Source organism: Mesocricetus auratus, unplaced genomic scaffold (assembly GCF_017639785.1).
Source record: "Mesocricetus auratus isolate SY011 unplaced genomic scaffold, BCM_Maur_2.0 Super-Scaffold_100028, whole genome shotgun sequence".
In the NCBI taxonomy this organism is placed as follows: domain Eukaryota; kingdom Metazoa; phylum Chordata; class Mammalia; order Rodentia; family Cricetidae; genus Mesocricetus; species Mesocricetus auratus.
This window is the reverse complement of record NW_024429209.1, coordinates 12463444-12480736: the sequence shown is the minus strand read 5'-3', so window position 1 is coordinate 12480736 and position 17293 is coordinate 12463444. Positions and strand designations below refer to the sequence as shown.

General features: G+C 52.4%; 1 protein-coding gene across 3 annotated transcripts in view; it reads left to right on the top strand.

Annotated features, from left to right (window-relative positions):
- Positions 1 to 17293, top strand: part of Sulf2 (sulfatase 2) — an 80412-nt gene that overhangs the window by 49753 nt on the left and 13366 nt on the right. For all 3 annotated transcript variants that reach the window (XM_013124436.3, XM_013124435.3, XM_013124433.3), the window contains exons 4-6: positions 10040 to 10191; positions 11310 to 11479; positions 15897 to 16047. In XM_013124436.3, coding sequence (XP_012979890.1) covers positions 10040 to 10191; positions 11310 to 11479; positions 15897 to 16047 — 473 coding nt within the window. The remainder of the gene's footprint in view (positions 1 to 10039; positions 10192 to 11309; positions 11480 to 15896; positions 16048 to 17293) is intronic.

Below are 17293 nucleotides of genomic sequence, written 5' to 3'. Positions count from 1 at the left end.
ATAATATTAAACTGCCAGGCGTTGGTGGCGAACACCTTTAATTCCAGCACTTGGGAGGCAGAGGCAGATGGATCTCTGTGAGTTCAAAGCCAGCCTGGTCAACAGAGCGAGCTCCAGGACAGGCTCCAAAGCTACAGAGAAACCCTGTCTCAGAGAAAAAAAAAAAAGAATATTAAACCGCCTGTTTGTGGTGGCACGTGACTTTAGTCCCATCACTGGGGAGGCAGAGGCAGGTGAATCTCAGTGAGTTCCGGGCCAGCCTGGTCTACAAAGTGAGTTCCACGACAGCCAGGACTGTTACACAGAGAAATCCTGTCTCGAAAAAGCAAACAACAAAAACCCCATGGCCAACGTGTGCCACTGGAAAGCTTAGAGGCCACAGACTCCCCCTCCCCCCTCTCCTCCCGCCTTGAGCCCTGTCCCTGTGTCTTGCCGACCGCATGTCCAGTGGATGACCAGTCCCTCTGCATTGCCATGCCTGGCCTCCTTATTTGTCCCTGCTCAGACCTATCCTGCCACGGTGCCCCATTAGATTCAGCAACTACGAATCACATGATCGAGGCAAAAGGCGGACTTGAAGCAGCAGCAGGTCTCCACAGCCTGGTGTCTGTGGGGTCTCTCACCAACGCTGCTGCCCATCCCCACGCCCCACCCCAGAGCTTTACTGAGGGCTTGCTCACAGGGTTGTCATCTAGACAGATGCAGAAGAAACAGAAAACAAGAGCCCTTCCCTGCCCCTTGAGCAGATCAGTCTCAGAGGATCAAAAAACAAAACAAAAAAAGATCTGTCAATTGCTGACTGTACCATCAAGGAACTAAGTCAGGAAGAAGCAGCCACTCGGGTATAACCCAGGAAACTTCGGGCAAAGATGACGAGTCGTCCCAAAGTTCTACGGAAGAGAAACACCAGAGCAAAGGTCCTAGGGCAGGAAGGGGCACGGCTAGGCTGGAGCCTACCTGGCTGAGGGAAGAGCTTGGGAGATGAGATTGTTAGCAGGTAAGAGGCAGTCACTCAGGAGCTTGCAGGGCTGACGTAGACTCTGGTTCAAGTGTGTCAAGGGTTTTTTGCAGAATGTGGAACTAGATAGGAGGAGGGACTGTAGGTTGGAGGGAGGAGGCGGGAGGGCTAAGGAGGGGCTCCAGCCACCTCCAGAGAAGCTGATGGGATGGCAAGCAGGGTCCCAGCCTGGACCTGTAGGCAGAGCTGCCAGGCTGCAGGGACAGTTTGGGGACTGCCGACAACTCCCAGGTATGGCCCTTCTGACTGCAGTGCTGAGTGGCAGGCTGGGACAGATGGGAGGCCATACTGCAACACCTGCTTAGTGTCACATGAGTCAGGGAAATACATGTGCAGCAGGCTAGAGGGTCCGTAAAACCAGCTAAACATGTGCCGGGGCAGTGGCAGCTGGCGCAAGAAGCCGCCGTGTGGGGTGACAGCCTCGTTCTGTTCCCCCGAGCCCTTGCATGTGAAGCAGAGCGGTTTGGTTTTGGCAGGCTGGGTTTTCCTTGTTCCACCCCATCTGCCACCGGCCTTCCTCGTTCTCTCGAGGAATGGTGGTCATTGTCATTGGCTGCGCTCCTCCATCAGTCTCTGCTAATAGTAGATGTAGGTCTCTCTGGACAGGCGGCCTATCCCAGGTGTCTCTAGGCCAAAATCAGTCATATGTAGTTTCAGACATTTTCAGTCCCTCTTTACAGAAGAGTTGGGACCCTACTTTCCTTGGTGTTCTTCGAATGAGCTGACTGTGATCACGCTGGTGACGGTCCCATTGTATAGGTGCAGTCACCAAGGCAGATCAGAGAGCTCTTGCCTGAGACTAGCTGGGCCTCCATGTTCTGCGTGGACCCTCCCAGGCCATACCATTCTTTTCTTGATTGTGGGTCCAGTTTGTGCATTGGAGGATGTGTTTGTTGTCCCCTAGCCTCTACCTACCAATGCCAGGAGCATGTGTGACATAGAGAACTTCAACAGTGTCTCCAGAGGGGTAGAGTCATCCCAACTAGCCCTACTCATGGTAGTCTACACACAGGCTGCATTGGACTGGCAGATACACACACACACACACACACACACACACACACACTACGTGCATCCCATACGTCCTGTGTGTGTGTGTGTGTGTGTGTGTGTGTGTGTGTGTGTGTGTGTGTGTCACAGCATGTGGGTGGAAGCCAGGGGACACCTTGCTGATGTCAATTCACTCCTAAAGATTGAACTCAGGTCATCAGCACTGACAGTGGGTGTCTGTAACCCAGGGAGCCATCTCCAGCCCACAGAAAGCTTTTAAAATAAGATATGCAGGTGGCTGCCCTTGCCCAGGGGATGTGCAACATGGCCTGCCCACCTCAGTCAGGTCCGTGTTGTCCCTAGGGCACAGGAGGAAACATCGACTGGTAACGAGAACCTTGATGACCAAGGCACTAGAGTTGGCGGCTGTGTTTCTTCCAGGGTTGTAGAAGAAGGGGAAGGTATTTGTGAATGTGGGTGTGTACTGGCTTCACAACACGGAAGGAAACTGCCACATGAAAATGAGTATTTAATGAAATGTCAGCCGTGCGTAGTGTGACTCAGCAGGTTTGCTCCAGAGCACTGCGACTCCTTAGTGGTTATCATCAGCTCTGGTGGGTGTTCAGTGTGGGTGGAGGTGGTGTAGGGTTAGCCTGTGCCACATTTGCTGCTGTCCTTGAGACAGCTCTGTTGATAGCTCTAGCCAGAAGGCCAGGGCCAGGGAGGAACGGTCTGTACACTACAGGCTGAGCAAGCTCTCCTGTCAGCCCTGCAACAGACGGCAGGGTGTCTCGTGCACCAACCTCTCCTTCCACAGGTGCCGGGCCCCTGCACAGCAGTGAACCTTAGTACTCCACCATCGCTGCCAAACAAAACAGGGGTGAGGCCCTCTGCATGCTGGTCTGCAAGGAGCTGGCAGCTCCAAAGTACAGATGCAGTCACTCTGCAGGCCTGTGCTTACCCATTCTGTCACAGCGCCTCCTGTGCCACAGAGAAAAAGGGGAGCAGATGCTAGGAGGACACACACACACACACACACACACACACACACACACACACACACACACACACACACACAGCGTGTCCTGGGCTGGGAGATGCTCAGAAGGGAGAGTGCGTGAGCATGGGGATCTGGGTTCGAATCTTCAGAACCCAGAAAAAAGCGAGATGGGATAGCACACACCGGTAATCCTAGCCCTGGAAAGCAAAGCCAGGAGGAGGATCCTGCGAGCATGGTGGCAGCCAGGCTAACCAGTTGGTGAACACAGTGAGCCAGTCTAGGTCCACTGAAAAAACAGTTTCAATGGATAAAAAGGAGAGAGCTAGGGGAATAAACCTCACTTCAGCCCTTGGCCTCCACATGCACACTCCACATGCACAAATGTGTGCACATACAACCACACACCACACACACCAACAACAACGAAACGTGTCCTCTGAGAGTCTAGCTGTCTCCTCCATTACCCTCACACCCACAGCTACGGCTCCTGTGCCCTCCAGTCCCAGGCTTCCAGCCAACTCATCTCGATCACTGGTCGCTGCACAACACAGCTTTTCCAGACCACAAATGCATTGTTATGAGGCAATTTGAGTTTGTTTCAGGGCTGGGAGAGATAACAGAAGGGCTTGTGCCTCCCATCAATCGGTGAATGGCTCCCCAGCAACCCTTAACTCAGACAAGTGGAGCGAGACAGCCAGGAGGGGAGGCGCTTGCCAGCTGAGCTGCCTGCTCCAAGTGGTAAGCACTAGGCCGGACAGGGCGGAGCAGGGAACTTGGGGGCTGATCCCTCACAGAGGAAGGTGAGTGTGCGTGTGGATTCCCACATCTGGCATCAATCAGACCAGGTACTAACAGGCAAGGCATTGGGAGGATGAGGACCAGATGTTTGCTGTGATGAAGATAATGGTGGCCCTTTAGGAACTTGTATCGTGTGAGTTTTAAGAAATACCCATAATATCCATGAACAGTCCAACAGGCAGCCCTGTCTCGGCAGATCCTACCTCTGTGTGGTCCACCGCTGAGGATCGGAAGTGCTGGGAACAAAGTTTGTCTGTGCTGGGCATGCCTAGAATTGTCTTGTCATTATATCCCAGGCTAGAGAGCCTAGCAGCCATCCATGTAGCTTTATGTTGAATTAAGTGGTATAAGGAAACTGGGGGTGGGCTGAGGCAGGAGGATCAAGTGTTCTAGGCCAGCCTAGGCTACATCGCAAGTCTCTATTTCAAGATGTAAAGAAAGAATAAAAGACATTTGCCAAGGGCATGCCACCTCCAATGCTGCGGGATTTCTGCGTGAGTTCCTTTACATGAGGATTTGGAAGGCAATGGGTTCGAAGTAGATTTTTGTTTTCTTGACATTTGTGTGTGTGTGTGTGTGTGCACGCACACACATACACACACATGTGTAGAGGTCAGAGGATAACTTTCAGGAGTCTCTTCTCTCCTTCCACATGGGTCCCAGAAACTGATCTTGGGTTGTCCGACTTGGCAAAAGTGCTTTTCCCCACTGAGACATCTCACCTGTCCTGTTTGGAGTTCTTTACTAGGTAATGTCACTTCCTTGGGAGAGAGGTGTTGTGTTTGCACACCGCCCCTTCGGCCCCTACAACCTGTGAGCTGTCCCTGGATTCCCTGTGTCACGTATGTTCCTTGTCTTTGCCAATGCCCACTATTCTTCATCGATGTCGTTTAGGATTGCCTTCAGCTACGTTCCTCCCGCTGCCAGTGGCGTCTCAGGAACAGTGGGACTGCCTGTGTTTCTTGTGTCTGCCTTGTTTCTCCAGAGCACTCTCTCTGTCACCGAGTTCCTTCTGGTGACTGTGTGTGACTGCTCTGCCACTAGGTGTGGGAAACAGTGCCACTGCTCACCCTGCTGTCTACTCAGGAGCTGAATGACTCGTGTGGCGATGTGCCAACTGCAGACCATGCAGGAAGGGACACACTTGACCCATGACCCTGATGTCCTGGCCATACAGTTCACCCTTTACACATCAGTTTATGCATTGTGGTGACTGGCTGCAGCGTGTAGCAGAGGCCATTTGCACATAAACCATGGCAGTTGAAGCCGGTGCACCATCTCCAGAGCCAGGAACTATAAGCCACAGTCAGGACAGGGCACGCAAATCACTTTTCCAGGTGTGGGTCCTGGCTTCAGGGAATGTCAGTCCAGCCCTGCTTCCTGGGCACAAGTGTTGGCTTACACATTGTCTCTGGCCTTTCTTGACCTGCCATCATCTTGGCTGACTGCCAAATTGCTCTGCCCCAGCTCCAGTCCCAGGCCCCTCCCTCGTGCACCCGCCCAGCCACTGCCATTCTGGAGAGTACACGTTTTCCAGCTCCAGCTGCGATCTGGGCTGCGCTTCTCATCTCCGCTCTTGTTCCAGCTCTCCTGCGCGTTCTCTCTCCCTCTTGGCTGCAACTGGCAGCCCCCAGCCCACGCTAATCTGCTTTTCCCACCTCTACTGGTGCCCGAATAACCATTTTAAAAACTGCCCTGGGGAACTCTAATCAAATGAGAGCGAAATCTAATTTGGCACTAAAAGCCTCTGACTGAAGTCCTGATTTCTGGGGCTTCGTGGAGCCTGGATAATAAGGTCTTTCTGGGTTTCACGAGGGTCCAGGACTGGAAAGAAGAAAGGGTTAGGGGAGATGATAGGAACTGTGATATTCCTGGTACAGAGGAAGGGCAGGGAAGACAGGGGAAGGGAGGGGAGACAGGGGAAGGGCAGGGAAGACAGGGGAAGGGCAGGGAAGACGGGAAGGGCAGGGGAGACAGGGGAAGGGAGGGAAGACAGGGGAAGGGAGGGAAGACAGGAGAAGGGAGGGGAGACAGGGGAAGGGAGGGAAGACGGGAAGGGAGGGGAGACAGGGGAAGGGAGGGGAGACAGGGGAAGAGAGGGAAGACAGGGGAAGGACAGGGAAGACAGGGGAAGGGAGGGGAGACAGGGGAAGGACAGGGAAGACAGGGGAAGGGAGGGAAGACAGGGGAAGGGCAGGGAAGAGCAGGGGAGACAGGGGAGGGCAGGGAAGACGGGAAGGGAGGGAAGACAGGGGAAGGGCAGGGAAGACAGGGGAAGGGAGGGGAGACAGGGGAAGGACAGGGAAGACAGGGGAAGGGAGAGGAGACAGGGGAAGGGAGGGGAGGCAGGGGGAGGGAGGGGAGACAGGGGAAGGGCAGGAGAGACAGGGGAGGCAGGGAAGAGCACTGCTCCCTCGTTGCACTAGCCTGCCAAGCACCGATGGTTGTGAGCATTTGGACCACACCAGTATCACAAAGACCTTGGCCTCAATCTTTGGAGATCCTGGCCAGGGACCCAGGAGAGCTGGGAGGGAACCTAGAGTCACTGTGGGATTCAGCTGTCTTTCTCTGGTTCTCACTCATCAGAGAGGAGTCGTTTTGTATTTCCTGAGCAAGCTGTGGTCCTGGGTTCTTTGGGGGGACATAGCAATGACTGTAAACATGTCCCCGAACACCACACATGAAAAACCACATCCAGCAGGCGTGGACTCTGTGAGGTCTGGCCACTTTGCTGCTCATTGTAGCTTCCAAGAGCCAGCAAAATCCAGCCCCTTTTCCTATAATATCACCACCTCCCTTTCTGTCTTCCTTGGGTCCCTCAAATGTCCCAAGCTTGCTCCTATCACAGATCTTTGCCCCTTACAGCTCCCCGTGCCTGGCACAGTGTCAGCATGCCACCCTACAAATGGATACTCCCTGTCAAGCCTTCTCCCAGGGGTCTACTTGCCTAACTAGGCTGCATGTCCCTATGGTTATACAACCTTCCAAAACAGCACCACCTGCTGGCGATCAAGTGTTCAAACACATGAGCCTATGGGGCACATTTTAGACTCAAACCATAACACCACCTCAGTGAGCGCAGTCTGTAGGTGACCTACCAGCTCTGTAAGTGTATGACAGAGGTTGTTGGACGGATCTGAAGACATACATGCCCTGGGGCTGTTGCCCCAAATTCACCAATTCCATTTGCTTCATTGTGATTTTGATTGATAACTGACTCTTTGTTTTTCACCCTTTACATTTCCGTGGATTCCAAAGGAAACTTTTTCAATTTTATTTACATGCATAATACGTGTAGACACATGGCATACACTCACACAAACACGTATTATGCATGTAAATAAAATTTAAAAATACATTACAATTAAAATAAAATTAAAGTGGAAAAATATATATGTACAGGGATGGAAAAGTTTCCTTTGGAATCCACGGAGGGCTGGATGTAGTCCTTAGGCCACAGCTTGCTGACCACTAGCCCAGATAACAGGTGGGTTTGAACAGGCAAACTGGGAACTTGGGAGCCCAGCCCTTTTCTGGATTATCCTTGAGAGAGAGAGAGAGAGCTGTGGGTGGGTGCTGTTTTAAGAGGGAATTTTTAGCATGTGTGTGGGGGGTTGGGGGGTACTTCAGCTGGAGCTTGGAACAAGGCTCGGAAGCCCAAATGCCATCAGGAAGAAGCCTTTCTGCATTGTCTTTACCAGACCCAGGTTGGCTCCCATCATTGTTACCATTCTTTCTGTACTGGCTCAGAACTTAAGCAAGGAAGAAGGTAAACTAGGATAGCCCCCAGTACTGGAATGTTGGGGTATGTGGGGAAATGGTACATAGTGAATGCATGTTCCTCTTCCAGAGGACACAGGTTTGGTCCCCAGCACCCAAGCTCACAACTGCATGTAACTTCAGCTCCAGGAGATCTGGTGCCCTCCTCTGGTCACAGAGAAGGCATCATTGCAGACAAGTGTGATTCAGAAGTGCACAGTGGCCAGGTGGCCTCTCCACGAAGGCCACCAGTAGGACCTCTGTTTCTGTAAGAAATAAAGCGGGGCTGTATGCTAAAAAATCCCAGGCCCCTCCAACCTCCTCCCTCCCTGCAGCCAGCACCGACCAGCACTGTGGATTTCTTCTGCCCAGCTTTTGAATTTCATTAAATTACATCTTTTTTAAAATGTCACTGAAATGGATATTTAAATTTTTGTTTCAAATGGGGGGTGGTGAGTGAGTGAAGTTCCTGTAGAGGCCAGAAGAGGGCATTGTGTCCCCTGCAGATTGAGTTGACCAGCTGTTTCCCAGTGGTGATGGTAGGAACCACACTTGGCTTCTCTACAAGAACAGTGTGCGTTGGCCGGCGTTGGTGGTGCACGCCTTTAATCCCTGCACTCAGGAGGCAGAGGCAGGCAGATCTCTGTGAGTTCGAGGCTAGCCTGGTCTACAGAGCGAGTTCCAGAACAAAGAAACCCTGCCTTGAAAAACAAAACAAAACAAAACAAGAACAGTGTGTGGCCTTAACCTCTGAGCTGTCTCCAGCCCTGTACAGAGTTTTACACAATGTATTTCTACCTGGTCTATTTCTCATACTGTTAACATGTGCCCACACTCTTGAACACAGTGCAAGCCTGTGTCATTTTCTATTATATAAATATATTCCAGAGGTTCACTCATCTTCCCCCCAGTGAACCTCTTACTTGTTTCTGTTTGCTGAATGTGCTGCTCTGGGCATGTCCTGGGTGACTCTGAGGGTGCTGCTGTCGCTGTGTCCTGGGTGACACTTGAACATGTCCATGCTTTTCGGTGGAGTAAATACTCAAGTTTCAGGTTGCTGGATCAGAGCCCCTGTTCAAGTTTGGCAGACAGTGCCAAAGAGATTCCAAAGTGTTGGGCCGGTTGGCACACCCCAGCTGTCTGCAAGAACTCCAGTTGGTCCCCATCCCCACTAACCCTTGGGATACTGTCAGCTTTTCTGGGACTGTGGAAGACAGACTCCAGAGCACCCACAGACCTGAACAAGGGGTGTCTTAGTCACTCTTATAAAAGAAAGCGTTTAATTAGGGACGCGCTGACGGTTTCAGAGGTCAGGCCATTGTCGTCACGGTGGGGAGCGTGGCAGCGTACAGGCAGACTTGGTGCTGGAGAAGCGGCTGAGAACTGCATGCCGATTCACGGGCCGCAGGCACAGGGGTGAGACTGGGCCTAGTGTGGGCTTTCGAAGCCGCAGAGCCGCTCCCAGGGTACACCTCTTCCAACAAGGACACACCTTCTAATCTTCTAGTCCCCCAGCGAGGGGCCCAGCTGCAAACGGAAGAGCCCGTGGCGGCCATTCTCATTGGAGTCACAAGGAGAGACCACACCCTTCCTGATAGCCTACAGCAGAAACAGCCTGCTTGCTTCCCCTGTGGGCGCAGGCCACAAACCAGAATCCATAGACTTGTCATCCACAGAAGTCACTGACACTTCAAGTGGGGTGTGGTGGTTCATAGCTGCTATCCCAGTCCTCAAGAGGCTGAGGCAGGAGGATTTTCTTGAGTTTGAAGCTGGTCTGCTCTCTGTAGTTCCAGGATAGCTTAGGCCACAGTATTAGACCTTGTTGAGTGGAGAGAGGAAAGGGTGGACAGGGCAGGGAGGGAGGGGGAGGGAGGAGGTCACTGGAATTTGAGGTCCTGCTACAGTTGTTGCAGATATCACAGAACCTAGTATCTTCTCTCACCACTGCTTTGAAAGTATCACTCCTCAGCAGGTTTTTGCTTTTGATACATTTCGTGTTTTTTATTATTTTTATTTAACAATTACTTTAAAGTGTGTGTGTGTGTGTGTGTGTGTGTGTGTGTGTGTGTGTGTGTGTGTGTGGTTAGAGTTATAAGCAATTGTAAGTTACCTGATTAGGGTGCTGGGACCTGGACTCAGGTCTCAGGGAGAGCAGTGCATACTCTTAACCTTGAACATTCCTCCAGACCCCTGCTGTTGATCCATTATTTTTAAAGGACATATCACCTACTGCAAATTATTTCAGTAATTCTATAGCCATATTTCAAAATACCTTGGTTTTTTTCCCTGTAATCCTACTTTACATTTTATCTTGTATATGCAAATACATGTGAGAAGAGGCCCTGGGCTCCTCCACCTTGCCAAAGGGCTGGGGGTAGGGTGGGGTGGTGGTCTGTGGCTGTGACCAACATCTTTGATGCCAAGGCCAAGTCTGGCTGCTCTCTCACACGCCTCTGCTCCCTTCTCCCTTCTAGCTTTCTTTGGAAAATACCTCAATGAGTACAATGGCTCATACGTGCCACCAGGCTGGAAGGAGTGGGTCGGATTACTTAAAAACTCCCGGTTTTATAACTACACGCTCTGCCGGAACGGGGTGAAGGAGAAGCATGGCTCCGACTACTCCACGGTAAGCTGCGCCCTCCCCCGGCCCACAGGGAGAGCCCGGCTCTTATCTCACTCCTGGGGTTGGTGCACAGGGTTTCCATCTCTCTAGAGTCGTCTCAAATGCCGCCTCCTCCAAGAGGCCCCCATCACTGTACCAGCCCAGTCTCTGGAGTCCGCGCTCCAACATGCAAGTGTAACACTGAACAACGCACTTCTCTAGGCCTTCATTTCTAAGTAGGGACCTGTCTTGTACCTGCCCACTTACTACAATTACATGAGCGAACACACACCTGTTCTTGGCTGAGCATAAACACTCAGTGTTGTTATCGTTGTCTTTTCTGTCTGTCATGGAGAGGGGCCAGTTGCACCCCGCCTGCCATGCTCCCTCCTCTCTCCTGCTCTATTCTCCTCCACCAAGCTCCACATCTTCGTTTCCCTTCTGTTACTGTGAAGAGACACCATGAGAACAGCAACTCTTACAAAGGAAAACATTTCATTGGGTGGTTTACTGTTTCAGAGGTTTAGTCCATTATCATCACGGTGGGTCATGGAGTCACGCAGGCAGACACGGTGCTGGAGAAGGAGCTGACAGTCCTCCTTCTTGATCCTCAGGCAGCAGGAAGTGAACTGAGACACTGGGCATGGCTTGAGCATATGAAACCTCAAAGCCCGCCCCCACAGTGACACACTTCCTCCAATGAGGCCACACCTACTCCAACAAAACCACCCCTCCTAATAGTGCCACTCCTTTTGGCTTATAGGAGCCAGTTACATTCAAACTACCACACTTGACAAGGCAATGGCCACATGCTGCTGCTTCAATCTCCTCTCTGCCTCACAGTCCAGGGTCCCAGCCAGGGGGTGGTGCTGCCCACAGTGGGCAAGTTTTCCTGCCTCACAGAAAGCAATGGCGATAATCCCCTCCAGAGACATGCCCAGGTGACCTTAGATGCTCTTAAGGTGACAATGAACACCAGCTGTCAGCATTCCGTGTGCTATGCTTGCTTGTCTGCTCCTTGAGGGCAGTGATCGAGGCTCATTCATAGCTCTGTCCCTGGTGCCTAGCATAGTGAATGGTACACGGGGAGCACTCAGTCTAAATCCCCCATCTCATCATCCTCCCGTCTCTCCCTCTCCCAGGATTACCTCACGGACCTCATCACCAACGACAGTGTGAGCTTCTTCCGCACATCCAAGAAGATGTACCCACACAGGCCCGTGCTCATGGTTATCAGTCATGCAGCCCCCCATGGCCCAGAGGACTCAGCCCCCCAGTACTCACGCCTCTTCCCCAATGCATCCCAGCACATGTAAGTCTCAGCCCCGATATGGCAGTCACTGGTGATTAACATGGGAGTGGGCGGGCCAGGGCTCCACAACCACGGGACAACAGTGATGTAACTAAGCCTTCCCTGTAAATCCTCCTGGTTAAAGAACCCAAAAGCTGTCATGCCAGCACTTGATGGGTAGAAACAGGAGGGTCAAGAACGCAAGGCCAGCCTCAGCTACATAGACAGTTGAGGCTAGGCTGGACCACATGAGACCCTGTCTCAAAAAAGAAAAAAAAACAAAAAACCTAAATTATAACCAAGAGCAGGGGATGGGGAAGCTGCGGAGAGGGCTCAGGGGATAAGACACCAAGGTCTCGGGAGTCCGGCTGTTCATCAATGGTGGCGCTAGGACACAGGCTGGCCAGCCTGGCTCAGCCCACCACGGATGGTTCCTGGGCTGGGATCCGTACCCTCACACACAACCTCACACTCAGTGAATCTGCACATCCAGGCTTCCTTTATGAGCCTCTGTATATATCCTGTGTTTAAACCCTGTCTTCCCAACGGAGCCTGTCCCCTTCCTTCTGTGACAAAAAGCCTAACAAAAGGAGCTTGGGGAAGGCAAGACTCACTTTCATTCCCAGTTGGAGAGTCCAGTCCATCGTGGCAGGGAGGGCATGGTGGCCAGAGCAGGAGGCATCTGCGGTCAGGACACAGAGATGAATGCTGGTGGTCAGCTAGCCTTATTCGGTCCAGGACCCCAGCCTATGGGATGCTATTTCCCTCATTCAGGCCGGTTCCTACTTTAGTTAGATCTCTCTGGAAAAAAACACCCTCCCAGTTCCTAGGTGACTCTAAATCCAGCCTAGGTGCCAACAACGTGTACCATCGCAGAGTACACTACCACAGTTCTAACCGATGCTGCCTGTGGTAGGCCTTTGGTCTCCATGGAGACCCTGGTGAACCAGTTCTCTGTTGCTTTGCGTCAAGTGACTCCGAAGTTTAACCCCATTAAACAGTAAGCGCACCTCATGTCTTAACCCTGTGCTGGAGCCTGGGTGGGTATACTGATGTCCTGACCAGCTGGCTAGCTCTTGCTGTGTAGGCCTCTCTATAAAGCAATTCAGAAAGGGAAAGGGAAGTCGAGATGGAGGCTGCCCTCCTGACTCCCTGTACACATGTCACTGTGCTGTCAGAGACACCCACATAGTGGGTCATTAGGGCCGCCTTTGACACTCTCACACTTGGTGTTCCTGTCCTACAGATGAGGTCACCCAGCTGCAAAACGGCAGAGCCAGGGTTCAAATCCAGGCAGCACTAATGCTCCCATCACAGCCCACCCCGCAGGTCCACCATCCAGCTGACTAGAAAGTTCTCTGGCCTTTCTCTGTCTTACACTACCTCAGGCTCATCTGTGACACTCAGCAGCCCTTGCTGTGACATTCTAGGGTAGCAAGGATAGGGCAATTTGGACTCCACCTGAATATCCAAGGTGTTTAATTTTCATTAGAGTCAGAATGTGCCACCCTCCCCCAGCTCAGTGCTAATTACTTTCTGACAGCGGGAATCATTCAGAGGGATAACACGGTGTGGGCTGCAGGGAGAGGTGACGGGAGATAATGAACCGCATTTGGGGGGCAGTAGGTTACCCTAAGTGCACAGAAAAGCCTCTGCACAAATGTGCCTGTCTGCCCAGCCCCCTCTGCCCTCTGCCCTCTGCCCGCTTCCCCATCCCGAGGCAGGTGCCTGCCAGCCAGGGTGTGTGATGTTCGACACTGCCTGCTCCTGTACTGTCCCTTTGAAGTGAAATGACAGAAATGGGTATAGCCCCCGGCCCCTTGCCTGGAGACTCCAGCGGCTACCAGAGGCCCTGAAAGACAGCCACTCCCAAATGGCTCTACAGGAGGGTTTTTGCAATGTTCAAGGAGAGGTGACGAGAGTTCTGCATGGATGGTGGCACGCAGGGCCTTCAAGCAGACATCTCCCCCCTCGGCAAGCCTGCCTCATCCCTGCTCCTGGAACAGACTTTAGGTCTGTGACAAGCGTTACTGAGCTAGTGCCCCCCCTCCGCTCCTCTCCACCCCCTGCTCCAGGGCCCCTCTCTCCCCGCCGTGCCACACACAGGCAGACACACTTTCAGATACTGAAATATAGACACACAGGAACGTGGGCCACACAACACATACATGCACACATACGTGTTCAGACACATACGTGGACATATACCGATAATCCACACAAGTACATGCACCATACACATGCAGACACACACAACAGGCACAAAGAACTCACACAGAGACAAACAAGGGCAAACACATTCAGATACACATCAAACCCACACACACACACACACACACATGCAGACATTCAAATATGCATAGCACACACACACACACACATGACTAGGTGGGCATGCAGGTACATAAGCTCACAGACCTGCACATACGAGTGCACACACACCTGTCAGCCCACAGCACATCTTCTAATACGTGACATCTGAGGGCAAGCCTGGGTGCCGGGCCTCCCTTCCCTGTGAAGCAAGCTATGAAGTGGAGACGGGCATGTGCCGGCAGACCGGGGTGGCAGGTCACAGCCTGCTGCTCTGAGATGCACAGCTAAGTGGTCCCACTAGACGATATGAGGGGTGTCATTGCTGTGCATCAGCTACTGTAAGGAAAGGTCCTTTAGGGACACCCAGATATTCCTCAGATGTTTGAGGAGCCCTGCCTGGGCCAGGTGACCAGCTGCCTGGTGCAGGCCCCACTCAAGACCCAGCTCTCTAGCTCCTGGCTCCACACAGCCTCCCAAAGTGAAAGGGTGATTGATGCCAGCTCCCAGTGGCGGCCTGCACCACCCTCCAGGCAAGATGCTCCCAGGCAGGCCAGATACCAACCTGAGTCTTAAGGGACAGCCATTGTATCCTGGAGTCTAAGCCTGGGTCACAGGGAGTGACTTCCCTGCACTCCAGCTGACAGTGTGACTCTGCCACTGCCCCAGCAGCCCCTTCTGACTCCCTGAGATGAGGAGGTTTGTTTCTAAGAATGTTCTACATGGAGGTCATGCCCTGGGCCAGACTCACGGGACATGGGCATTTCTCTTAATCAAAGAAAGTGTGGGCTGGGAAGGATTTAGCGGCAGGAGGCCCCCAGGAGCCAGGAGAGCCTTGAGACCCTTAGTCTTCCCTCAGCACACAGCAGCAGCTTCCTATCTGATGGGCTACTACAAGCTACCATGGTGCCACCTCCTTACCAGACCCTTCGATGTGTGACAGGTGCTAGGGTCCCCAGGTCGGGCCAGTGCTGGTGCCAGGGAGAACATTGACTGTTCTGACAAGAAGACCTCCCCTCTTCTCACAGCCCGGCCCCCACCCCAGCTCCTCTCTGAGAAGCCTGTCTCAAGCAAGAGACAACTCTTGGCCATATATTTTCAGCTTACTAGGGTGGAGAAGGGAGGTGACCAGTTGCTCATGTTTTGAGACCCAGTGGATGGAGGAGTGATGTCCTCTTCCTGTGGGTTAGTTTTTAGTTTTAGAGCTTGTTTGTGTTTTTGTTTTGTTTCCCAGAGAGGGTCTCACTGTGTCCAAGCAAGCCTTGAACTCATGATCTTCCTCACTTAGTTTAAAGGGAGATCAAACCGCAACTGGAAGAATAATTGTGACAAAGAATCAAAGCTATGGTGCGTCTCATGTCCTACATGTGGACTTACTGGAGACATCCTCAGGGTGTGTGCCCCGCACAACATAACTGTGACATGCTTGATTTCGTCAACTATTTCTTTCTGCTTTCTCAAACCAAGGTTGAATGCAAGGGCTCCCCCAACTGCTGTCCTCCCTTCACCAGCGTGACAGCCTTTTGTGTCCCCCTGGGTTTAGAAATAAGCGCCATACAGGAGTGGGGACTTAGCATCAAGTTCTGGGCCTGAGGAGGCTCTGAACTGAAGCCTCTTTGAAAGGGTTGATGACTGAATTCTAGAAAGTCCTTAAAGAAAGACTCATGCCCAGCTGAGAGGTAACTGACTGACTGACTGGCTGACTGGCTGACTGGCTTTCTGCACTTGGGGACTCAAGTTCGTTGACTGTTCTGCCACCCCTGAGGGTTGTCTCCCTCCCGTTTGCACCTTGTGTCAGGAGGGGTTTGCAGATGGCGTTCGGGTGCCAGTGCCCCCTGGCCCCACTCGGAGCAAGCTGCCTGTGCAGGCCACAGGGTCGCCTCTGCGCCGAGGTACTCTTCTGCTTGACCGCCTGTGCAAGCCACAGGGTCACCTCTGCGCCAAGGCACTCTTCTTGACCGCCTGTGCAGGCCACAGGGTCGCCTCTGCGCCGAGGCACTCTTCTTGACCGCCTGTGCAGGCCACAGGGTCGCCTCTGCGCCGAGGCACTCTTCTTGACCGCCTGTGCAGGCCACAGGGTCACCTCTGCGCCAAGGCACTCTTCTTGACCGCCTGTGTTTACCACCAGCACACCAAGCTACAACTACGCGCCGAACCCAGACAAGCACTGGATCATGCGCTACACGGGTCCCATGAAGCCCATCCACATGGAGTTCACCAACATGCTACAGCGCAAGCGCCTGCAGACGCTCATGTCTGTGGACGACTCCATGGAGACGGTAGGCCCCGCCCCGCCCTCACCACCACCCTCCTAATAGACCTCTGCCCTAACCTGAAAACCTAAACCAGAGCACCAAATACTACGTAGACCTGGGAAAGGGGGCTTGGAGCGGTCCAGAGGGGGGTCTCTGCCTCCTGAAACTTTCCCATGAGCCTATGCCAATATAGCCTGCTGCTTTTCTTTTTAAAAAAATTCTTTTTGGAATAGCATCTCATTCTGTATATATAGCCAGACTAGCCTAGAACTCAATAAGCAGCTAAGCTGACCTCTAACCCACGGGAAGCCTCCTGAGTTCTGGAATTATAAACAAAAGCCACCATCCCAGCTGCTTCAGATTCTTTTAAAAAGGACAAAAAGATACTTGTAATTTCAGTAGCTTTACTGAGCTATAACTCATACACCATGCAGTTCACCCAGCTGAAGTGAACAGGGCGATGGGTGTTTCGTTTGCTGTGTTTTTAAGACAGAGTCTCACGTAGCCCGGAATGGCCCATCACTTCTGTGTAACCGAGGATGACCTTGAATCCCTGTCCTCCTGCTTCTGCCTCCCTAGTGCTGGGACTAGGGGTGTGTCCCACCTGCTTTACGCTGGGGATTGAACTCGGCCTTGTGCATGCTGGGCAAGTGCTCCATCCAACTCAGCCATGTCCACAGCTCTCACGGATCTCCATTTTCTCCGAGTTGTAGCACCATCGCCACTGTCAATTTTGAACATTTCCATCGTCCCCCAGGGAAAACACCCTTCACTTAGCCATCACCCCCCAGTCTCAGCAGGTGCTAAACTCTTGCTTACTCTGGACTTGTCATGCAAATGGCTCATACAAAATACGGCCTTTTATGCAGGGACATGATGGTGGCACACCTTTTATCCCAGCACTTGGGAGACAGAGGCAGGCAGATCTGAGTTCGAGGCCAGCCTGGTCTACAGAGTGAGTTCCAGGACAGCCAGGGCTTCACAGAGAAACCCTGTCTCGAAAAACAAATAAATATGTCTATCCATATCCTTTCGGGACTGGCTTTTTATCCCCAAGGCTCACCCATAATGAAGCATTTGTCAGAATCCCCAGGACACACAAGATAGAGAGATCTGACTCCCAAAAGTTCTCCTTTGTCTCACACACACACACACACACACACACACACACACACACACACACACACACACACAGAGGTATGCACCATTTCTTGTATTGAGGAATCATACTCCATTGTGTGGGCTAACAGTTCACACACTAGGGATCCAT